This window comes from Diceros bicornis, chromosome X (assembly GCF_020826845.1).
Source record: "Diceros bicornis minor isolate mBicDic1 chromosome X, mDicBic1.mat.cur, whole genome shotgun sequence".
Taxonomy (NCBI): domain Eukaryota; kingdom Metazoa; phylum Chordata; class Mammalia; order Perissodactyla; family Rhinocerotidae; genus Diceros; species Diceros bicornis.
Window position 1 is genome coordinate 126761136 of NC_080781.1, and position 25067 is coordinate 126786202.

Consider the following 25067-nt stretch of genomic DNA (forward strand, 5'->3'; position numbering starts at 1 on the left):
GTTTTCACTTGATCAACTTTCTAAACTAAAACAGGGAACTGTACTCCAAATAGTTTATTGTCAGTCCTAAGTCCTTCTAAGATCGTAATGCAATAAATCTGTATTCCAGAGTTGTAAGGAAACAACTCAAAAACCACATGATTAATTCCTATTAACACCAACTTTTGCCCTACCAAGGCAGAGGAGGATCTCATCACTGACTTTGAGAACCTCTTGCCATATATAATTCTTCTACGGAAGAAATGAGCTCATATAATCCATACATCTAATGGTACTGTACTTCAGAGGCCAATTAGATTTGTAAAATAATCATAGACTGATATAAAGCTGTAAGTGTATTTTTAAAGTCAAGTAATGCCAATAAAAAGTCAAGAAATTATTATATATAGTGTATGTTGACATTAACAGTATCAACTTACACTTTACTGCCTTTATTACTGTTTCATCAAATAATCAACATATTATTATTATTATTAAACACCTACTATATGCAAAGATGGCACTGTGGGTGATACAAAAACCAAACCAAAACAAAAGTTCTTACTCCTAAGCGACTTATCATTTAACTGGGAGACTACTAAAAACAAACAGATAAAAGAATACAAGCTGAGAATTCATAACGAAGTAAAAGCCACCAGGTGTGACTATAAATACTGAAACTAACGCCCTTTGGCAAAACTACCAGAACTAATATTTTCAAATGGGAGCTATCCTTCAATGTAGGTTGTGACCTTATTTGAGTGCTGCTGTCACTTGTTCATGATGTCTCTGAATTTCTCTTTGGGCAGCACCTCCAAGAGCCCATTTTTGAGCCATGTCAAAAACTAGTCTCCTTCCTTCTGCCACACATTCTCACTTAGCTAATTTACCAGGCTGGGAGACTTGAGGCTGTTTTAAAAAAATCCAATGCATCATCAAAGGATGAACATCTGCCACAAGTAAGGATGTTTAGGTGGATATAGTACAGGCTCTTGAGGATGTTCCTAAAGAAAAGTGCTATACATGTTTTGAATAACTCCTACAGCATCAAAATAAGTGTCAGAGCTCCCAAGGTCATCACCTGGAAGGGCAACACTCATTTGTATCTATCAGTTCTGGAATAATGCAAAATATTGTCAGTAGCATTTCTAGAGTCATATTATATATAAAGAAAAAATGTGTTCTGAGGTTGGAAGAGGTAGTGCTGGTTGGGGATTATGGGGAGCCTCTGTGGGAAGGGGAGGACTGACTCTCCCACTAGAATGTAAGTTCCATGAGAACAGGGACTTGGCCGGTCTTATTCCATTATGAATCCTCAGGGCCTAAAACAGTGCCTGGCACATGGTAACACATTCAAACATATTTGTTGATTGAATGAATAAAGAAGTTAGAATTTGAACTAGGTATTAAAGATGAATAGGATATGTTGATAGCAGGAACCAAGGCAAGGCCCTATGTATTTTAAACACATAAGGTAAGACAGGATCAGACTGTGGGGTGCTTTAAAAGCCAGGCTAATCCTTGGACAACGGAGAGTGAAGTTTCCAGAGGAGAAGTTGAAAAGTGGCATTTTTCCAAACATTAACCTGGCTGAATTATGCAAGAAGGACTGAATGGAGAAATAGAAGGCAGGAAGACCTGTCACTGAAGTACTCCAGAGGTGGGGCAATAACAACCTGAAGACGCAATGGCAAGGTAAGAGGAAGGTAGGCTTCTTAGCTCAGACAAAGAGGGTCAAAAGTATTAGAAATCATCTTGGGACAAAAGGCAGCAATTTAAAAAGGAATATTGCTAAGTCAGTAACTAAGATAATAATGGGCACAGAGATCCTAATGAAGACAGAGCGCATCATCTACATAAAAAGTCCTCTAAATTAGAAACCGGGGTATGTCAATTACTGACCACTAGTAAACGTTAACCATTTTAAGGCTTGTTTTGTTTTCCTTAACAGAGCATTCCTTCCATCTGGTGGCAGTTGCTTGAATTGCAGGCCAAAATCTTGAGGTAAACCAAGCCTCTGCAACAAAATCAGATTGCTAGGCAGATCTGTACGGCAAAGCCTTATGAGCTGTCCTACTAGAGCGGGTAAGAGAGAATAACCATCCATCCCCACACAGGGCTGCTAGATTCAAACTATCCTGCACAAAGACTCCTGGACCTAGAGTAAATAAACCTATTGTGCAAATCTAGGTCTGTCAACTCCTAGCTGGGGAGCCAGAGGCAAGTTACGTAAGCTCTCTGAGCCCCACTTTCCACATATTTTAAGTGGAAATAATACTAATTGCTTCATAGGAGATTTGTGAGGATTAAATAAGAAAATAAAGTGCTTAAGTGCCTTACACATATTGGGTTAATTATCATCATTATCATCATCTATGTTTGGCCTAGATACCGGCTGATACTGGCTGACAGAGTCTAAGCAACCCTGTAAACCTGGGTTCATGGTTATACTTTTCAAAAACATATACAGTTAATAAGACCTGGCATTGATCACAGAAAATTGACACACAAAAGCAGCTGCTGAGCTTTCCCTCCTGTGAACTACGGGGCATGAAATTCAAAGACCATAACTGCTTGAATCATTTAAAACTGGCAGATGAACTTGATAATATACCTAAAAACTGGAATCTAATTAAGAACTTTGGTAAATTCTATTCCCTGGTAGACAAAAGTGAGTATGCAGGCTCAGTCTAACATGTACTCTAACGCTTGGTGATAAAAGCAAACCAACGCATTGTTGGAGAAAGTACCTCAGTGTCCAATCATGGAGGCTTGGGATATTGCACAATTATCATGTTTTAGATGAACATTTAACTGGGGAGACAAATGCTCCCAATATACTATTAAGTAAAAAGGGCAAAGTGCAAAACAATATGTTTTGGGACTGACTGCTAATAGGTATGGGGTTTCTTATTAAGGTGATGGAAATGTTCTGGAATTAGATAGTGGTGATGGTCGTATATCATGTGAATATACTAAAAGCCACTGTATTGTACACTTTAAGTGTACAATAGTGAATTTTGTTATTTGAATTATATCTCAATAAAAACTGAAAAAAATCCCAACAGTATATAGTGTATAAAAATGATATATTCATACATTAATTTGTATAGACAAAAGTATAGGTCACATAACAAAATGTTACCATTGGTTCTCTCTGTTGGTGTGCTTATAGACAATTACAGATGACTTCGAGAATTTCATTTTAGAAAAGCAGTTATGTATAAGTAAATAGGGATCTGAGAAAAGTCACTGTTGCAAAAGTCTCCTTGCATTCAGAGCATTAACTCACTAAGCAAGATCCTCAGAGAACCTCATCTTAAGAACTGTTCCAATGTTTCACATGCTCAAAAAATAATTAACTAAAATCAATCAGAATTAGAGAAGAACCCAAATAGAATGCAAACAAAAATTTAACCTAAGTGTATTACAAACAAATAACATAACCACATTGAAATGGTGGAAAAGAAAAAAAAAAGTAACTGTGGTAACAGTATTTTGACTATATACTCTAAGGCAAAGACAAAAAGAGGGCACACAAATATATTACTCAAGTTAGTCAGTTAGTGTCTCACAAGAGTATGAGTTACAATTCTGAAACTACTTTAAGTGTATTCTGGGATTGAGCAAATAAGTAAACATATTGAGGATAATGAGAACCAGGTTTCTCACCACTGGAGAAAGGAGTTACAAATAAGGAAAAGAGAAAGGTTAGAATGAACCTTGTGGTGTTGGCTGGAATCAAAGGTATCAGTATAAACTGAGTACACACTGATAAACCTTTGATTCCAGCCCAACATATAGGTGTGCATGTACACACACGTATATATACATAGATTTGTGTGTATACCTATATGTATTTCCTAGCTCTGTCCACTGAGAAAGCCTAGAACCAACTTCAGCTCAACAGCAATGAGCACAACTAGCACCCAGATCTTGATTTCTAAATACCATTTGCAAATAAAAGGAACCAGTCTTCCTCGGAGAAATGTCTGAATCCAGGACTGGGGCAGGAAAAATGCAAGATGAGCCTAGTACATCATGTGGCACCAGAAAATAAAGAAGTCTTCAAAAATGGTTGGGGATGGGGGAAGGGGAGAATGGGGAGTTGCTATTCAATGGGTATAAAGTTTTACTTATGCAAGACGAGTAAGTTCTAGAGATCCGCTGTACAACACTGTGCCTGTAGTTAACAGTACTATACCGTGCACTTCAAAATCTAAGTGGGTAGAGCTCATGTTAAGTGCTCTTATCACAATAAAGTAAAAATTAAAAAATGATGGAGACATGTTGAAAGGACACAGGGCCAAATCTGTGACAAACTGAATAACAGAATAAATAATGATAGTAATGGATTTTAACTCACAGAATAAAATATCTGTTTTAGCAGCAGAATGCTTTTTCAAATGAAATCACACCGAGCCAAGTTGAGGGTCTTAAGACCTCCAAAACACCATTTAAATCAAGTCATCAACGTTAACATTATCATGAATGAGACATATTGACAACATGTGCCTCCTGATATGATGCACTGAGCAGGTTACAACATCACTTCTGAAGTATTTGTGCCCCAAATGCATAACCTGAATCTAATAATAAGTACACACTGGACAAACCCAAATTGAGGGATATTCTACAAACTAACTGGCCAGTACTCTTCAAAAATGTTAATACTGTGAAGACAAAAAAGACAAGAACCGTCCCAGATTAAAGAATACTAAGGAGATCTGACAGCTAAATGCAAGAATGAGCCTGAAACACACCACAAATAGAATATCAGTGAAACCCCTGGCAAAATCCCAACACGGTACGTAGACTAGTCAATAATGTGCCAATTAACATCAATTTACTGATCTTGATAATTATGCTGTGGGTTATCTAAGGTGTTATCAGTTGGCAAACCTGGGCAAATACTGAGAATTATTTCACTAATTTTGCAACTTTTTTCAAGTCTGAAATTATTTCAAAATGGAAAGTGAAAAAAAACTTTTAAAAACTATACTGAAGAGAACACAGAACAGGAGATCAAGTTCTGGCCCATGATGACTTAAAATGATTTGCATACTTTAGACCAGTTACTTTACCTTCATGTATGCCAGGTTCATTATGCATAAAATGAGTAGCTTAAACTGTATTCGTGGATTCCAAGTAGTGCTCTGAGGAACCTCTAGGCAGGACAGGAGGTTGAGCAAGCAAACAGCCCTAGCCCCATCACCCTTCAGTCAATGCAATCCTCCTTCTGTCTGATTTACTTGTGTAATTTCATTTGAAAAGACGATTCTGTTACTAAAAAGAGTAGTTTTTAATACTGTTCAGGACAAAAAGGGAATCAACTATTGATAGATGATACAACATGGATGAAGCTCAAAAACATTATGCTAAGTGAAACAGGCCAGACACAAAAGAGTATATATGATTCTATTTATATGAAGTTCTAAAACAGGCAAATTTAATGCATATATTGGATAAATTATGTCTAAATTTATGTATTATATACCATATATATTACTATATAGTAATACAAATCAGATTAGTCATTGGTGCAAGGGTGCAGGAGACTGACTGGGAAGGAACACACAGGAAGTGTCTGGGGTGATGGAAATGTTCTATTTTTTGATTGAGGTGGTGGTTATATAGACATATACGTTTGTCAAAATGAAAATGTAAACTTTTAATGGGGACATTTTATTGTATTTAAACTATACTTCAAGAAAGTTGACTTAAAAATTTCATCTCAAATCTCCTGCATTAAAAGGAATATTCGGTTTCTGATTCATTAAATAGATCACCTCTGTTGCTGGCCACAAATTTCAGTACTAAGACGGCAAAAGAAACATGAAAAAGGGAAGAAAAAACACTAGGATTAAGCTGAGCCAATGCTGAATTAAATAGTCATAAATTAAATTACACATGTTTTATCACATACCTTATAGAAGAAATACTGTACAAGGTGCGCTATTCTCACATAATACAGATGCCCATGAGCCAATAGCAGCTTCTTTAAATGTTGAAACTTGGGAACAGAATAATCGCTATTCCTGGCTGCTTGCCGACCTTCTTTGCCCTTGATACCTAAGAAAAGAAAATCTCCATAAGCTGAGCACTTTATAGAATAAGCAAGCCCTTGACTTGTTACTTTGTATTTTTAACTTGCTTACATGTTCTAGTTCAATTGTATAGTTTAGCTTTGCTTTTTTAATCACAAAGCGCTTGTGACTTTTAACAGTGACAGTGAGACTTACCAATCAAAAGTAAAACTAAGTTTAATTGGTAATTACCTATTTATAACACAATCTAAAACAATGAAATAGAATAATTATTTTAATCATTACAAGGCAAAAATGACCTTGAGGCAAAAATTAAATCAGAAAATTACTTTAAAGGCACTTAGTAAGTGTGCTTAATTGTGCATGGTGCTACAGTAGGTGCTATATTAAAGCAGCTCAGAGACCTGGGGCTTGTGGTCTAGGAGCCCAAAACTGAAGAGTTACAATGAGATGGTGAAGTCCTTTCACTTAATGAAACTGAGTAATAGCCCAAGTGTTCCATGAACTCAAGCAGCTTCAGGCCATTTCCACGCTGGATAACCAATGAGTAGAATTTAGAGTTCCACATTAGATAGAGTTACTTCCAAATGGAAAGAATTTGGGACTCCAAACTACAGTACAAGATACTAATTTCATTATTTCTCCCTCTCTAAAAAAGGAATTGCTGGTATTAGGATTGCTGCCTACCAGCAGCCTCACAGGGGAAAAAAGGTTGCAGGTTGTAGAAAAGCTGTTGCTGCATGCCAACATATCAGTTCAACACTACAGCCCAAACCACCCATAAATATTACTGTGTGGAAAACCAGCCAACCAATTATCATTTCTTAGTCTCAAAAGTTAAGAATCTCAAAAGATATGGTGCAGCAACATAAGCAGGCGATCTGGCCAGGGGCAGAAAAATCAATAAAATTTCATGCATGTTGTCTAAGTGAGAGCTAAATGATCACTTGTGCTGCCAGCAGGTTTGGGAAATTCATCTTACCCGGCTAATATAAAAATATCCTCTAACTTTATACTGCTACATTGCCACCAGGGGTAGGACCTTGGGATGGACATGTTCCATGATCACATGAGGACCTTCATTCGATTAACAGTTATTCCCAAATTCGAATTCAAGATGAGCAACCAAAATAATCTCTCTAGAATATAAGACCATTCTACCTAAAAGCAATACTGATACCTTACAGCTGCCATCTCATCAGATGTTTCTTACCTATTCCCACATGGGATTCCAAGATCATACTAACATCATTGGCACCATCACCTATCGACAGTGTTATTGGGCTGCCTTTTAAATTCTTCACCATTCTGACAATCTAAACATTAAATACAAAAGAGGTATAGAAAAGGTCAAAGTAGAATGTGAGATTGTACTACAATGGGGGTATACACCTCATTCACACTTGTAAATGGAGGCCTTGTAAACAGAAAGGTAGTTTGTGCATATATGTACAATAGTCTCAAATTCTCAGAGGCAGATGAACACAGCTTTTCAAAATGTTAACACCAGTGCCCACTTGTTTCTGGCTCTGTGCATGTATGAACTGTCAACAAACCCTGCCTCCTACCTATATCAACACATTTCCTTCTTTTGTCATTGCTCCACGTGTCCTTTCAGATAAGGTCGCTGCATGTGTGACAGTGGAAACCAGAAAGCTGATTTGGAGTAACATGCATAGGGCTACAGGAACAAAGGCGGCAAGTGAGAGAACAATGTGTTTGGTAACCTCTCCCTCTCTCCTCCCTGCCGATACTCCCACCTCCTCTGGGTGTACCCCAACCCTTATTCCCAGGGAGTCATCTAATGTTAAATTCTTGCACCCATCTAGCTGACAACTAAACTTGACTAAATCTTCCACTGCCCAATATGATTTGATCTCTCCTATAGGTAGCTGCATTTTAAAGGGGGGCATCTTAAAGGTGGTGAGATTTGCAGAAAGATGCCAAGTTACACGTATAAAGCCTGTTACTATTTCCTGAGTGTCTCTTCAAGACATGTCAATGGCACAGTGCAGCTCAATGCTGTGCTCATGGTAGGTACTGAATAAAATAAATTTCCTCCTGGCAGAGTTACTTGTGGGAGTGTATTGGGTAAGCAGCTGCCCTCCCACCCTATGCTTTAGATAATGACTGCTTTATGTGTCAACCCTCAAAACCCCTTGGAAGCTAGCAGCTTTTAAAAAGCTTATATAATTCAGTAGCTAAATAATGCCTTGCAAAAATTCTGTGCTCACAATTGCTTTCACCAGTTAACATAAATAAAATCCATTTTCAACATAACTGAAGTGATTAAAAATAATTTATACAAGGCTAAACCACGCTGCAGTCTTTTCTTTAAACAAAATTAAGTCAGGTTTTAGTTGTATTAAATAGCATACAAAAAATCCTAATTCCATTTAACACAAAAATGATATTACTGTGAAATGTCCCTTTTCTCCCAATCCCTCCTCTCAACTTGGTTCTTTTTAAAAACTTTGTAAGAGTGTCAGAAATGATCTGTAAGTGAGTCAAAGACAAAATTAAAGAACCCAAACTAAATTTGTTTTTGATTGGCTAAATACTGGTTAAACTAATTTCACCTGTTATACTGTGTGCAGTAATGATTTGCACCTCAAAGAAGAAAAACTGCAGCCAGAAAAGGTCTAGGGAAGGCAATAAAATTATCAAGGGTGACAGCTTCTGCATGAAAATATAGATTAAAAAGATAAAGCTCGTCCTTGTGGAAAGATAAAAGGATATATGGTCATGGACTACCAAATCACGAAAGATTTAGAGAGATAAACATGGAGTTTTTTACTAAGCCCCAAGACACTTGGATTAAGAACTTCTCTTCAATCTCTCAGACAGCTTCATGAAAAAGAAATCAATTTACTAAAGGTTATTTATTGATCAACTATAACTACACGCAATACAATGTGCAAATATCCAAAAAAAGATATAAGGCTTGATCACACACCTTAAGAAGCATACAACGGAGTAGTAGAGATAGGGAATAGACACAAGAATATTAGATAATCAGATTAACAAGATTATATTATGCAGTATCTGTGCAAGGGAATACATAACACTGTCATCTAAGTCGTCCACATAAGAAGACCTATGATGTCAGAGAAGGGAGGGGACACTACATGCCAGAGTGACCAGGAATGATTTTACAGAAGGAAGAGTGATTTGACCTAAGTCATAAAAGATTGGTAAGATTTGCATAGATGGGGAAAAGGGGGTTGGAGGAATATTCCAGAGAAAGGGAATGGCATGTTCTAAGGCACACAGCCAGGTAAGTACAATATATGCTCAGAAAATAGATCCGGCTTGACCAGAGGAGTTTTCACATAGGGGACATGGACAGGTACATCTTGGGCCACATCAAAAGGGAGTGATATTATGAAAGTGGCAGTATGGTGTAGGAGGAATGGGAAGAAAAAGCAAGACTGCAGGCAAAGAGAGAAGTTAGGTGGCTAGTTACAGGTAGAGTTCAATGAGGTGTTAAAGGCCTGAACATGGAAAGTAATGGAAAGAAAGGAATAGATGGAAAAGACAATGTACTAGAAAATGGACAGAATTTGATGACTGAGATCACATGGAAGGGTAAAGCATGGGGGAAGTCAAACAGATTTCAACGTTTTCAATCTAGAAACCTGGAAATACAGTCAGCTCAGTAATAGATGCAGAAAAAGACAAGGAAAATGACAGCTGGGCTTTAGAGAAGGCTGAGTTGAGGTGACAATGACACAGCCAAGATCTGTTCAGTAAGCAGCTGAGGAAGTAAGGCAGAACCCCAAAGATTTGGATTGAGGAAGTGACTTGAAACTCAGCTATATGGACATGACAGATATGTAGGTGATATCCTGGAAGGAGTGACTATAGTGAGAGAAATAAAACAGACTGAGGACTGACCCACAGGGGGCTCTATATTCTGGGCGGGAGAAGCAGCATGGGGCCAGAAACTCAGATACCTGCCTGGGCAGTCAAGTAGTCAGAACCCAAGTGAGCAATTTGAGCAACAAACGAATGTAGGAAACAAAAAAGATATTACTTCTGACTAAAGTGATAGATTCCTACAAATACTGTTCTGCTAAGATATGTTTCCCCAGCTGGGGCTAACCAAGGCTTTGAAGGTTAAAGAAAAGAAAGAAGAGCAACTAATAGTGGTGTCAATTGAGCATGAGAAGAAGGTCGACAGAAACAAGGTCCTAAATTAAGATGGGCTGTGTGTGTGTACGTATGCATGTGTGAGATAGGGGGTGAGGTATGTATAAAGGAGAAGCCAAAGACACAGCCATCCCCTAGTCTAGAGCAAGCAGCTGAAGAATATGAAGAAGCAAGACTAACACATATGAAAGAATATTCTACAGTGCATACAGAAGTGAAAAAGTGTGTAACTGAGACTCTAAGTTTCTTTGAAGCCAGTGAGTACAAGGAAGCAAGGTGAAGCAGATCAATGTGGGCTGGAAGAACTGGGAGAGAGAGCATATGCGAGGTGGCCCTTGAGCTGAGTTTTATGAGCAAAATTTTTGTTAGGCCAAGAGGAATTCAGAGAGTATTCCAGATGAGGAAATGATATTAGGAAAGCTTTGGAAGTTGCCAGGAGCATGGCACGTGGAAGGGACACAAAGGGGGAACAACCAACAAGAGAGGAGGATTCATGCTGGATACAAGAATGATGCTGGACATAAAGTATGTAGAGACACATTAAGGGCCAACAGCAGTGAGCCTTGAGTGCCACATTGAGTCATCTGCTCTCTGTGCTAAAGGACTAGGATACTACTGAAAGTATCTGAACAAGTATATACCATGGGAGAAGTGTTTTAACAAGATTAATTTGGGAGTATGGGGGAAGAGACTTGAAGGGGGAAGGGTGAAAGCAAGGAGACTAGTGAGGAGACTAAACCAAATTATCTGTGTGTAAAGTCATAAGGCTGGAGGTAAAAGGTTTAAAAAGATGGCATCAAAATGTGAGCTATGACAAAAGGTAAGATCAATAGGACATGGTGACTATATATAGAGTGAGAGAAGAGAAGGATCAAAGGTTGTATGGAGACTCAGGGAGCAAAAGAAAAATGGCACTGGTAATAGGAATAATGAAGACAAAGGATAAAACAAACTGGCCTGAAGGAGAAAATTATAAGACCTATCTTAGACACTAGAATTTAATGTGACAGTGGGGAATCCATATGGAGCTATCTAACAGGAAGCTAGAAATATGAGACTTAATGAAAAGGAAAAGTCAGGACCAGAGATACATCAATGGGAGTCACAGAAATGGATGTTCTTATCCAGAGAGATACGCTATAAGTGAAAAGCAGAAGAAAGACTTAGCCCCAGAGAAAACTGATAATCAGAAAGGAGATAGAGGATGAAACAATATAAAAAGACACTACGTTGTCAAGGAGGAAAAAAAAGTCAGGACTGTGATAGTGTCAACTGCAGCAGGGAAATAAGGAGAACGGAAGACAGCATGATGGATTCACCAAGGAGGTCACTGCTCTCCTCCAGGAGATCCAACAGAGTAAGATGAGAAGAAAGAATGCATGGGGCTAATGAAATAGAGGGTCCAGGAGCAGTGGAATGCAGGCAGCAGGCACCAAGTACTCATTAGAGAAGTTTGGAAGGTGAGAAATTGGACAGTCAGCTTGAGGGGACAACAAGGTGAATTTAACTCAAATTGGTAGGAAGACTCTTGAGTATGACCACAAAGAGGAAGAAGCCAGGGAAGATGTAATAAGATAATAATGGCTCTTTGAAGAAGAAACAAATTAAAAGTAAAGTGAACATTTGCATATATGTATACAAAAGTACCTGGAATGGAACATTAACTAATAATTCAGTTACCTGGGCTTTCTGTAATGGTGCCATCCGGCAGCAGAGCACTGCAGTGCACTTCATACAAATTTGTAGAAAAAGACTTTTGTAATTGTTAGAACTGGAGGCTTGACTAGGATTTAATATGAGTGACAACGTGGAGCCATCGATGATTAACCCATATTCCTGATGTTCTGTCCATGCTCTGAAAAAGAAAAACAATGCTGTCTTTGAATCTATTATATATTTCTATTTAGGAACCTGATTTTTTCTAAACCACAAAGAGGAGGGTCCCACAAACAGTCATCATCATTCTGGTTCCTGGACCTGGAAATTCTAAAGAAGCAATTGTCTCTAATAATGGCACAACAGAGACTGTCTATCACATTTTTGAGACTCAAGTTGCTCACATAGATGACATTAAGTTCTAAAAGGTATAAAAATAACAGACATTTAGCAGTAGGTCTCTGTATAAGAAACTCAATGTGAATTCCGGAAACTACACATCCATTAGTCAAACTCTGATACGAAGACAAATCATGAGTCAATGTGAAAACTCCTTAACAATACAGGGAAAAGACAAAATGGCTTTGGAGCATACAAATCAAAGAAGACTTTTTCCTAATACTGTATCTTTGCCTGAATGACAAAACCTATCAATAGACCTGGCTGCTCAAATATGATCAGTACCTAAAAGACAAGGTGTTCATTAATGAATACCATACGATAATGATATATATTCCTTAAGTAAGCATCATTTTATACTAGATTAGTGGTTCTCAACCATAGCCTTCCGTTTAGAATCATCTGGGCCGCTTTAAAAAATTGCCTGTGGCCTAGGTCTATCCCCAGACAAATTAAATCAGAGTATCCTGGGCAAGGCTTTTTAAAACTCCTTTAAAAAGCTCCTTAGGTGATTCTCATGTGTAGCCAGGACTAAGAGATATTAAGTGCCAGGAAAGACAAATGTAACAGGTGCCAAGTATTTAAGAAAACCATATGGGGGAAAACTTACAACTGAGAAAATTCTACCAATTAACATTTCATTTTTTTGCAATTAAGAAAAAACGAGTGATTAATCAATTGTTGCTCAGGGAATCTTGGGTGCCATTTGAGAACTACTGCAGAGAAAATATTAGACACAGCAGGATCTCATCATTATAGATTCATTTGTCTAATTTTATGCGTCTGAAAGTTTAACGTTTAAAGGAATCTTGTTAAAATAGAGATTCTGACTCAGTAGGTTTGGGGGGACAAGAGATATTGCATTTCTAACAAGCTTCTGGTGATAACGGAGCTATTGTTCTATGGAACAAACTTTGAGGAGGGAGAGCCTGATATGCCTCATCATTTCTTTATTCCATATTTCTTTGGTGTATAGTGCTAACACCATAATGTTTTCTATCCATATTTTGTTTCATAATTTTATGAGAATGTTTTATTCACTAATTAGAGATATCAATCATGTGTTCTCCTTCTTTGCTCCCCTACTCACAGAGCTGATATAATGTGCACAAAACAGTGTTTCAAGAATCAATCAAGCAATATTTGTACACATCAACTGTAAGTAGGCCATAGAGAAAAATGGAAAGAATTATTAACTAATCTTCCCTTGGAGAACAGAAAATTTCCTTGGGGTGACAGAATAATACATGAGAGAATATACTCAACCAAACAAGATATTAAATGGTTAACATCCAGTGATTGGGACAATAAATACAGATAGGAAAGAGCAGTGGGTTCTTTGTAAGGTGTGATTATCTGGAATGGAACTTAAAAGACAGGGCAGAGAGGTGAGGGGAGAGAACGTATGCTGTGGTACACTAGGAAAGCAAGTTGAAAAGGTGTCTTGAGGCGTTTGGTGCAAGCTGACTCTTTGGGTAATGGAGAATCACTAAAGGTTTCCGAGCAGGGCTATGATACGGGCAGTACTTTACACTTAAGGACCACTCGTCAGGCAAAGAGGCTTAGGGATTCAAGGCGTGAGTTGCTAGGAATCTGAGTATTGCTAGCACTCACTGATGTGAAGTGGTGAGAATGGGAACGTGGATAAGGCGTGGTGGCTGATTTGAAGTGGAAGGAAGAAAGGAGCAGAAGCTGGCAAAGGTAATTCTGGGTCTGATGCCTGTGTAACTTGGGGAAAGACTATACCCAACTCCAAACAGATGAGCCAGGAAGAGGGGATGTTCTGAGATGGTTATGTTTTCCATAAGCCCTGGCTTTTACAGAAGTGCCCCAGAGCTGCTGAATGGTGCTACGGACTGAATTGTGTCCCCTCAAAAGTCCTATGTCGAAGCCCTGACCCCCAATGTGATCCTATTTGAAGACGGGGCCTTTGGGAGATAATTAGGTTTAGATGAAGCCATGATGGTGGGGCCCTTATGATGGGATTAGTGCCCTTATAAAAGGAAAAGACACCAGAGCTTCCTCTCTCTTTGCCATGTGAGGACACAGCAAGAAGACAGCTATCTGTAAGCCAGGAAGAGGGACTTCACCAGAACTTGACCATGCTAGCACCCTGATCCCAGACTTCTGGCCTCCAGAAATGTGAGAAATAAGTTTCCATTATTTAAACCACCCAATCTGTGGTATTTTGCTATGGTAGCCCGAGCAGACTAAGACAAATGGAAAAGTAAAACGCATGTAATTTGGACTGCCTTTATAAGTACCGTTTGACTAAAGGAAGGAAACATTTATCATAGGCAATTAATAAAAACCTGTTTACTCTCACTGATGCCAAAGTACCAGAAGAACAGTTGTTTTAGAATTGGCCATAGCCTCATGAATGTGAGCTATTCATCTCTAAAGCTTGTTTAAACACTAAAGATGAGGATACAGATATAGCATAGTTGTCAAAAGCATGGGCTCTGGAATTGGATAGATTTTCTCTACTACTTATTAGCTGTGTGATCTTGAATAAATCACTTCATCTCTCTGGGCCTTAGTTTCCCTATCTGTAAAATGAAGAAAATAAGACTGTGTTACTGGGTTGTTGTGAAGATTAAATGAGAATAATTATATAAAGTGCTTAATATTGTTCCTGGAACAAAGAGTGTGCTCAAGAAATGGAAAATACTATTATCTAGGGGTCTTTGGACGTAGTGCAAGCACATCCTGTGGCATTCCAGAAGAGGAAATCAATTTGCTTATGGTCAAGGTGAATTCCAGTAATTGGGTCAGACAAGGCCAAGCTTTAGTCAATGGTAAACACAGGAAAATATACCTCTGATAATTGAATTATTGTGGATTAGTGGCTTTCCTTGAGACTCTTAGGTCCCACAAGTTCTTCCTAAGCAAGCTATAGTTGAAAGCAGAGTTGAAGTGGCCTTGTTAAGAAGTATTTGGTTCCTTTTGGAATTCTGGGGCACGAAAATCCATACAGAAAATGGCTCCATGACCTCAAAATGCATGAAAACTGTTATAGAGACTGGTTTTATTACATTCATTTTAAGAGACTGTGAAAAGTAATATTTTTTTTCTTAACACACACCAGGCTAAATACCAAGACTCTAAACATTTAGAGATTGAACTACTTTTCTAAACCTTGAGAAGTGCAGGGTTTTCTTTTAAATTAAAGGAGAAGTGCAAGTGCCAAATAATCTCAAATGGGCCATTAGCCAAGTCCTCAGGGAAGGTTTAAACTTACAATAAACCACTTGCAAACGAAGAATGATAAATTACAGAAAATGGAGCCTTTTGCATAAGCAGCTGTGATTTACATCTTTACTAATGTCTAAATATAAGAAACTGTTGCACTTCCTTACTTTTTAAGGTTTTTAGAACCTCTAGGAAATTCATGCTGCAACTTCTTACAATATTCTACCAACAATTCATGTAATCGATCTTCTTTCCTTTCCCATTCTTCGATGGTTTTTGTGGTCAGTTCCAAGAGCTCAGTGTTGGTTTGGAAAAGGCGGCAGGCATAGCAGGTGGATTTAGCTGTCTCCATCTTGTCCCCAGTAAGCACCCAGACTTTCAGACCTGCCGCATGCAGAGCTTCAATGGTCTCAGCTGCTTGATCTTGTAGCCTGAGAACACAAAGGAAACCTTGTTATCTTCGACAATTCTTGACAGATTCTGCAAGAAGGCTTGTTAAAGAGAGCATTTTTATAATTCACAGCAACTCTGGAGTCCTGACATGTTATCACAATTGGTTTTCTTATATATATCCTCTACTCTTTCTGAGTGTTATCTCTGGCACAGTTTTACTTATTAAAGTGAATTTCAAACAATGAGGTTTGGAAAAGTTCATGACATCTCTTGAGGTAACTGGTATCCAACGGCAGAATTGAGAATCATCAGTCTTAGCTAAAATGTTTAGAAACTCACCAAACGTTCTTATTCACTGTCACTTTAGCATATTTCATTATATTTTGTACCTCACCATACAAATACTTTACATGGTTCAAAACAGGAAGGGCCAAACATATTCTAATGAAATATTGAGGGAAGTCAGTGAATCCCCATCTCTGCGGAGCTTTAAGAATAGGAAAATTAACCATCCTGAAAGAGAACTTAAGCATAATTCTGAAAGACCAGGATAGAAGAAGAATGAGACTCTGAGTTCCTTTTGGCTAGAGAATAATTGTGGAATTAGACTAAATGAATTTCAATACCTTCCAATATGGCTGAATATATGTACCATTTTGTTTGGTTAAGTCTCACAATTTGCATTTATAATTTCTAAGAAACTCCTAAAATATCTAAAACTTATTCTTTCAGTCAGATCAATGGTGGAGCCCTATAATCATGTCTGGCGGAGCTCAGCCTGAATAGTTGAAGCAAATTATTTTCAAGTATGCAAAAACATGCTCGAGTCTGTTAAACCAGGTTAGACTGAGCTTTAACGTTGTTTGCTCCACTTTGAATTTCCTTTCTGCTCATCTCTGTCAAAATCTTGCCCATTCTACCAGGCACCAGCTCAAACGATGCCTCTAGCACAAAGCTCCCTACACATAGTAAGACTATCTCATAAATATCTGCATAAATAAATGGATGGCTTAGTAAATATTCAAAAGACCTTAGAGATGACAGATTCATTCTCCTATGTAACAAATATTTAACTTAAAAAACATTACCACAAACAGTTCAAAATCTGGTGTATAGACAAAGCAGAATTAAAGATTTCAAAACTTGAGAGTAAATTACCAATCTGAACAGATACCACTCTAATTGACTGGTCATTAAAATAACAAGATTTTGGGCCGGCCCCATGGCTTAGCGGTTAAGTGCGTGCGCTCCGGTTAAGTGCGTGCGGTCCGCTACCGGCGGCCCGGGTCCGGATCCCGGGCGTGCACCGATGCACCGCTTCTCCGGCCATGCTGAGGCCGCGTCCCACATACAGCAACTAGAAGGATGTGCATCTATGACATACAACTATCTACTGGGGCTTTGGGGAAACAAAATAAATAAATAAAATTAAAAAAAAATAACAAGATTTTAATTTTCTAGTTACTTGTCTTCCACTGCAGTGGCTCCAATCAAATTCATGTTTGTCTCAACATCATCAAAAACCTTTTCCATTTTTTCTTCTCTGTCTTGTAAGGCCATTTTTGCCTCCAAAAGCTGTCTGTCAATTCTTTCATAATCATCTGGATCAATTTCTTTGAAGGCTACACAGAGTGTCCGATACCCATCCTAGAAGCAAAGTAGGAGATCTCTAGTCATCCAAATCATAATGGAAAAAAAAAAAAAAACACCCTCTTTAAATACTCTTGCTTAACGGTACAAAAGAGAAATCCTGACACATTTTTAGTTTAAAAAATGAACAGATCGCAACTAAAAAGGTAACATTCAATTAGGTTCAGAACAACAAACTAATAGCTCTTGGGGTTAAAAAAAAAAAGAAAAAAAAGCAGAACATAAAACAAAGATTCTTGAAAAGTCTTCAAAGCTGCAAATTCTGAAGAGAAACTTGCTCCATGGTAATGTTTTATATTAAAATAAGGAAATAATATTACTAAATCCCTAAATACAAAAATGGACCATAAAAATAAGCTAAAATTCATTTAAACAGTCATTTAAATAGCAATCCCATAAACACAGTCATCTCCAACATTTCTGTATGTATTGAGGGGAGGGGTGTAGGCTCACCACTGCATTACGTTCCACATGGGCTTTAGTTAACTCAATTTCATGATTTTGCACCCTGGGGAAAACTGCTGAGTCTGCTCCTTTACAAAAGAGAAGTATGTCTCCTAAAATAAAGAACCAAAGTACTCGACTTAGAATTTTAAGACTGGTATTGGGATTTTAATAACAGATAACTATTAAGGTGGCCTCTCCCACCCAGCTGCTGTATGACCTGAGCCTGCCTTGTAATGCTCACCCAAACGGAAAGAGACATCTTGATCTTTACTCTGTCAGGACAATATTTATCGCCTCTTAAGACCAATACGGACACAACTAATAACCCAGAGTTTACAACATGCACCTCTGTTAAAATATACTTCCTTCCAGTGAATCATGGAAGACTGTACTTGTGTCAAGGAGCTGCATCTGAATTCTCTTTGAAAATGTTGTCAACACGGTCTAAAGTGCACATGTGGCATCTATAGATGTCAAGGACCAAACTCAAGCTCAAACAAAATAAAATCATTTTGAATAAATTATACAAGTCAGCTTTTAAAACAGTGGCTTGACGGTTTTTACTGGAAACTTGAGAATAGCTTTCTAGAATGCCAGTACAAGCATGCTTTATATCAGTCCATGTACCCAGCAAAGTAGTCACAGTTGAGCATTAAGAAAGACACTTCATCATTATAAGGCAAAGTGATGAGTTCGACAAGTTAAAGAAAAGTGTAGCCCTGAGGTCAAGGCCCTTGGCAGACCCCCTCCCCAGACATCTCACCATTTGCAATAGAACGCATATGTGCCTGTGTACAGGTAAGAACAGCAAGTATTTCAAATGTTAAGTATTTTTTTTTAATTTTCTCTCATACATCCACAGCGTGCCACAAAACAAATTCTACATTTACATAATGAAATCAATTTCATGACTTTGCAGTTACACCACAAAGTATGTATAAAGTGGGATATGTTCACAAGGGTCTGTCTATATCTTTCCATTCTCACAGTAAGGAATATGGAACAGATTTAATGCTAAAAAGTAAATTACTAGAAAATAAATCAAGGATACTTTGAAAAACCACCTGGCGACAGATACACACACACAGAGGCATCTGAGAGCCCACAAATGAAGCAAGAGTGCTCCCCCATGCGTCTTGCTGAACCCAAGCAGACGACATCCCAACCATTATGGATTCTCCCAAGGACACAGGAAAACCCTGGGATGATGGTACTGGTTTCCCTGCAAAGGGCAAGCTGCTTTCCTCTGTCAAACAAAGAGCCCAGAGTGCTGGAGTAAAATCACAATGCCCCTTCCCAGCAGTCTGGCCTTTAGACATCTCTAGCCCACCTGCTTCTAGAGAGTGTAAAGCAGTGGGGAATTAGGAAGGTCATGGAGGGATAACCAGCAACTGTCTACACTCAAGGATTCTACTGCTAGTAATCTCAAACCATCCAATTGTACTGGGCTCCAGCATGTAGACATTATTGGTGACTGGTCAGTACCCTGAACGATAAAAAAGTCACCCTTTCAGTTCCCCTCTGGACATCCAGGACTGAGGAGTAGAGTTCAGTTTCCAAGAAAACACAAACTGTCATACCAGGGATTCTGCCACTGACAATTAGGCAAACTGAACATATGTACTTATATAAATACGTTAAGGCATATACAAACGCTAGTATTTTGCATGACTTTAGGTAATCATACACTACCACATGAAATGTTTGTCTTCCTTGAAATAATTGATCAACATACAAATCTACAAATGGAAAAAGAGAAAAAGTCAAGTTTTAAAAATGCATACCTGCTTGAGTCTTCACAATTACACTCATACGACGGCGGACAGGATCGAAGTTTAAGGTATGAAGTAGTTCGTACCTTTATGAAAAGAAAAATGAAAAAAGTAAAATACCTAGACTACATTGGGAAAAATAAAGCGCAACAGAAACATCTTAAGATACGTAAACATCTTAAATGAACAGAGCTCTCCTCTTTGAGTAAGGGCTGCTGGTTGTGTGCACAACCGGTGCTTTCCATTGTGTCTTTGGAATTTCTCTGCACTTAGAACATGCTGTCAGAGGACACCAGTGTTGGTTAAGGGGTATCTATATCCTGTCCTTATATTACGTAAAATGGTAAGGACTATGTAGGAATGGGGGCAAAGAGCTGACTGCCAAGCTGTATCTGGAGGGGTCTAGAAATAGTCACACCTTGCCAGTTATTTTAATAATCTATGGAGTGCCTACCATGTGTCAGGCACAGCGCTCAGCGCTGGAGAATAATCATGAATCTGCCTGAGTCCCTTCTCTCAAGGGGCTCACCAGATGATAAGGGAGGTAGAGGGTCATGAGATGACTACCTCCAAGTCTGCCAAATACTGTAACAAAGGAACTCACAGGGGAGATGTGGGAGCACAGAAGGAAGACATTTGAAGAAAGGCTTCCAGGGAAGAGGTTGTACCTGAGCTGTGTTCTGAAGGAGTGACATGATGAAGAAAGGGTACCATGGCATTCCAAGTACAGTGGGAACAGCATGTGCAAAGGCACAGCAGCGTGACAGCACATGGCCCATGGGTGAAATTCAAAGTACAGTCATGCGCCCCATAATGACGTTTTGGTCAACGATGGACTGCATATACGACAATGGTCCCATAAGATTAGTACCATATAGCCTGGGTGTGTAGTAGGCTATATCATCTAGGTTTGTGTAAGTACACTCCATGATGTTCGCACAACAATGAAATCGCCTAATGACACATTTGTCAGATCATATCCTCGTTGTTAAGTGATGCATAACTGTAGTTCTCTAAGGCTTGAAATCTAGTTCATAGGGGAAGAGCAAGAGAGGTAATCAGGGACTGGGAACTGAGAACATTGTGGGCCATTTCAGAGAGTAGGGATTTTATCCTAAGAGCAATAGGAATCCATTGAAGGGTTTAAACAGTGAATTGACATGATCAGATTTGTGTGTGGATGGCTGAGATATTAATCAGATGAAAGGATACAAAGAGTAAAAATAAGAGTTATTTACTAAAAAGAATGTGAGGAAATTTCTTCTTGAAAATAAGCAACTCGGAGAGAAGTATTTGACCTAAAAATATTTACTACAAAGTTTTGTTTTTTTTATTATTGATGTCTTAATAGTTTATAACATTGTGAGATTCCAGTTGTACATTATTATTTGTCAGTCACCATATAAATGCCTCCCTTCACCCCTTGTGCCCACCCCCCAAGCCCCTTGCCCCTGGTAACCACCATACAGTTCTCTCTGTCCATCTACAAAGCTTCTTTTTGACGGGAGTGAGCATGTCATAGGTTTTGGGGGGTGTGTGTAAGACATCTACATGTAGCATCTCATTTGGTGTTGGCTAGATGGGGGCACTATTGTGAACTGGCTAGAATCTGTACTCTGACAACGACTCTGGGCTCCTGGCAGTCAGGCCAAAGAGCCTTCCTCTCCGGCTTCTGAGCATCCTTCCCCAAAGGGACACATTCCCCAAGCACATCTACGTGTATTACAGGTTTCTGAGATAGGTCTCATGAGATGCTAGGGGCCAGAACGGAAGTCAGATAAGATAATTACATTTCAAGCTCAGATGAAGGAATTCAAATTAATCACAGAGCCTAATTAAAATCTGCTATTAAGCCAAGATAGCTTTGTTTGTTGGAGTCTCTGTAGCGAGAAAAAAAAAAAAAGGAAATGTGGAGACACTGCTGCATCAGAGTACTGCCCTGAGGCTCACACCTGAGCGTCTAGAACAAGACAAAGCTGACACCAAAGCTGCCATGACTGACTGGGCTTGCAATCCCAGAGTGATTGGTTGGGTTCTGGACAGCAGAAGACTTCATGCCTGTTCACTGATTTTTCTTACAGCATGTGTTGGAGACCTGAAAAGGCATCCAAATTTCAGAAAGACCAGACAGACTCTCATTCAGGCTACTGGACCCACATGTGAAACAAATGGGAATAATTTCCACTTCAAATCCTAGTTTCTACCATTCTATGAAAAATGTCTTCTCCTACTCCAACTACATTTACAGAAAACTCTGAACTGGGAGAGCAGAGTCCTACATTTGTAGACGTAATCAGTTTCCTTTGTTGCCCTTCCTAAATCCATCTAAGGTTGACTGTGGAGTTAAGAAGTGACAAACATCAAATACACAGTGCTACTTACTCTTCTATTTCTTTTCTTTGGTTCTCTACTCTCATATGGCCATTCTGAATTCCTACAAATGTGAACCCATACCTGTCAAAAACAATAAAAAAAAAAAAAAAGGCCCTTGAGTATCTCTAAGAATGAGTAATTTTCCCTCCCACTGAGGTTATTCCTACTTGTTTATTGTTTTCTTCTCTTTCATAAGATCTCAATCTATAACTGTACTTTCCTTACTGGCTGAGATGATAATACAGAGCAAGTTAATGCCCAGTCACAAATTGTAACCAAATAAGAGGTAATTTGTAATTCCAATTCTGTAGCTAACACACTGGGTGACCTTTTAGCCACTTAATCATCTTGGGTCTCAACAGTAAAACAGGACTGTCAGTTACCAAATGACGTCAAGATTGTTGGGAGCACTGCAGAAATACCATGCATTGTACAAAAAGTGGCCATTGTTATGTGATTTGCAAAATATATGACTCAGACTTCTGGCAGGTAGGCATAAATACTAATGCAAGTTAAATTTATGCATTGCTATTTTCTTTCTGGTCTTAACTGGTTAGGTTTGGGAATTTTTCACAAACTTTCAGATAAAGCAGTTTAGCTTTTTATTCAAGAATAAGGATATTTACAAGATAAGGTTATTGAGCAAACGGAAAAAACTAACTCCTGTCCTCCTGTGATTTCACTTTCTCAGGAGAAGGGCAAGAAGTGCTTACTTTTCTTTCTCACTCTTCAAAAACGCTAATATATTTCTCTACAACCTACCTCAGGATTTCTAAAACAGCTTTATTTAGGTATAATTGATATATAAAGAACTGCACATATTTAATGTGTGCAGTTGAATAAGTCTGGACACAAGCGAACATCCATAATACCATGACCACGTCAAGGTAAGAAACATAGCCAACATCTCTCAAAGTTTCCTTGTCCCTCTTTGTTTTTTTGCTGTTTATGGTAAAAACACTTAACATGAGATCCACCCTCTTAACGAATTTTGAAGTGCAAAATACGATATTGTTAATTATAGGTACAATGTTGTATAGCATATCTCTAGAACTTATTCATCTAGCATAACATAAGTTCTTACTTTTTAGCTCCTTTCACCAAAGCTATTTCATCTGGTGAAGAGGACATATAGGTTAATTCAGCTGATTCCGTAGGTCCATCAACAGCATCATTTGTTTTAACTTCTACAGTATGACATAAACTCAAGGCACGCAGAAAGAGCTCTTCTCGATTCTGTTAACAGTAACAGGAAGGTGACTCTATTATTTTCACTTTGATCACTTGGTAATTAGTCAGTGAACAGAACAAAGATATTAATGTGAGAGAATGTTATAACCTCCAGCAAACTGAGTAGTGGAAATTTATAAATTCCTAATATTCAAATGAGCTGTCTACCTTCCTAGTACTTAGCATTCCTGGTTCTCAGCTAACATACCCTAGGAGCTGCGTTATCTCATTCAAGCTACTGTAGTGCCACCTAATACCAAAGCAGTGACTTCTTCAGGCCTATAAGAGTTCATTCAGTATCTAATTCACCATCTGGCAATAGCTCAGGTGCAGGGAGACTCTGGTTCATTTAATGCTTAGGCACTCCAGGGACTTGAATGATTGGAATAGATATCATTCGTGAAGCAGCTCATATTTTTAAAGACAGAGCACAAAAAATTATTATCACACAGACAGTCAAGTGCAAGTTTTACCCAAATGCTATTTCCCACAATTCTCTCTACTTATAAATCCTACTTGTTTACAAATTCTATAGGTGTTAGTAAAATAAGAAAGGTGAGTCAAAAGAACAAATGGTTCTTCAAAAGTCCATATCATGCACCCAAATTCTTCATTTCCACGATGTAGGGTTGACACATGCATACAGATTGATTTCTCAAGGTAAAATGGTAATGCAGAAAATGCCACCTTATCTGCTTTGTCAAAAAAAGTTAAGGGTCCATCAGTTTGAGAGAGTCCATCAGCTTCCTGAGTTACACCTTTATACTTGTGCCCATCTATGCAGCATTCAATGAATTCCATGCTGTTTTCAGTGAGTGTTCCAGTCTTATCTGTAAATACATAATCCACCTAAAAACAAAGACATATACATATGCATTTTTACTTTCTTCAGTGTGATTAATTTTTAGTTAGCTGTAAGGCAGAGCTATTTTCATATCCATCGAAAATCACTTTTTCTAAGACTTCTTGTCAAATGTCAGGTAATAACAGAAGCAATATCAAATGAGAAATGAACGAGTATTTTTAAAGACAATGAAATAGTATCACGTCTAAGGTAAACCTACTCAAATATACAAGATTAATAGGAAGGAAATAGGTGGCTATTTTTTCAAACTAAGAACCCTTCAACTTAACAGCTACCTGTTTAGATGTAAAGAAGTTACATAAGAAAAGTCAATTTTCCAAGTGGGAAACAAGAATATACTGACCACTTATTTCACAAACACACACACAAAATATTTGATAGAAACTTTAACTGGGATGTAACAAAATTTTTCCTTGAAAAGTAAAATTTTCTATAAATATACTGGATTGAAGTAAAATGCATTGTGCCATATAATACATATGACAGGGAAATTAATAATGTTAACAGTTAATTAGGAGACACAGCAAGTCAATGATTAAAAACATAATTGAAATTTCTTTCCACATAGTATATTTTTAGAAACTCCTTAAAAGTTTCCAAATTAAAAAAAGTAGAGTTTATAATGATAGGTTAAAGTATAATATAAGCATACTTTCATAAATAATGGAAAAAATAAGCTATGAAATAAATTGTCCATGTAAAATAAGACATTTTGAGCATTTCCATTTTATCTCAGTTTTTATCTCGGCTATTTATAACATCTGGCTTTTGAAAACCCATAATTTATTCTCCTTTTTGGCAATTTATGTTTAAATAGTTAAAATTACAGGCTGACAGGAACAAGCATAAGCACAAGATTAAGGTTTTTATTATGTAAGGGAGAAAAAGAGGAACTCCAGCAGTAGTTGCTTT

At 38.1% G+C, this 25067-nt stretch overlaps 1 protein-coding gene across 4 annotated transcripts in view; it reads right to left on the minus strand.

The window, feature by feature from the left end:
• The window catches only part of ATP11C (ATPase phospholipid transporting 11C), a 172400-nt gene that overhangs the window by 30904 nt on the left and 116429 nt on the right, over positions 1-25067 (minus strand). For all 4 annotated transcript variants that reach the window (XM_058536868.1, XM_058536867.1, XM_058536870.1 and 1 more), the window contains exons 13-22: positions 23978-24139; positions 23145-23296; positions 22070-22141; positions 19700-19773; positions 17922-18025; positions 17284-17465; positions 15593-15856; positions 11859-12033; positions 7240-7342; positions 5906-6051 (exon numbers count right to left, since the gene is read on the minus strand). In XM_058536868.1, coding sequence (XP_058392851.1) covers positions 5906-6051; positions 7240-7342; positions 11859-12033; positions 15593-15856; positions 17284-17465; positions 17922-18025; positions 19700-19773; positions 22070-22141; positions 23145-23296; positions 23978-24139 — 1434 coding nt within the window. The remainder of the gene's footprint in view (positions 1-5905; positions 6052-7239; positions 7343-11858; positions 12034-15592; positions 15857-17283; positions 17466-17921; positions 18026-19699; positions 19774-22069; positions 22142-23144; positions 23297-23977; positions 24140-25067) is intronic.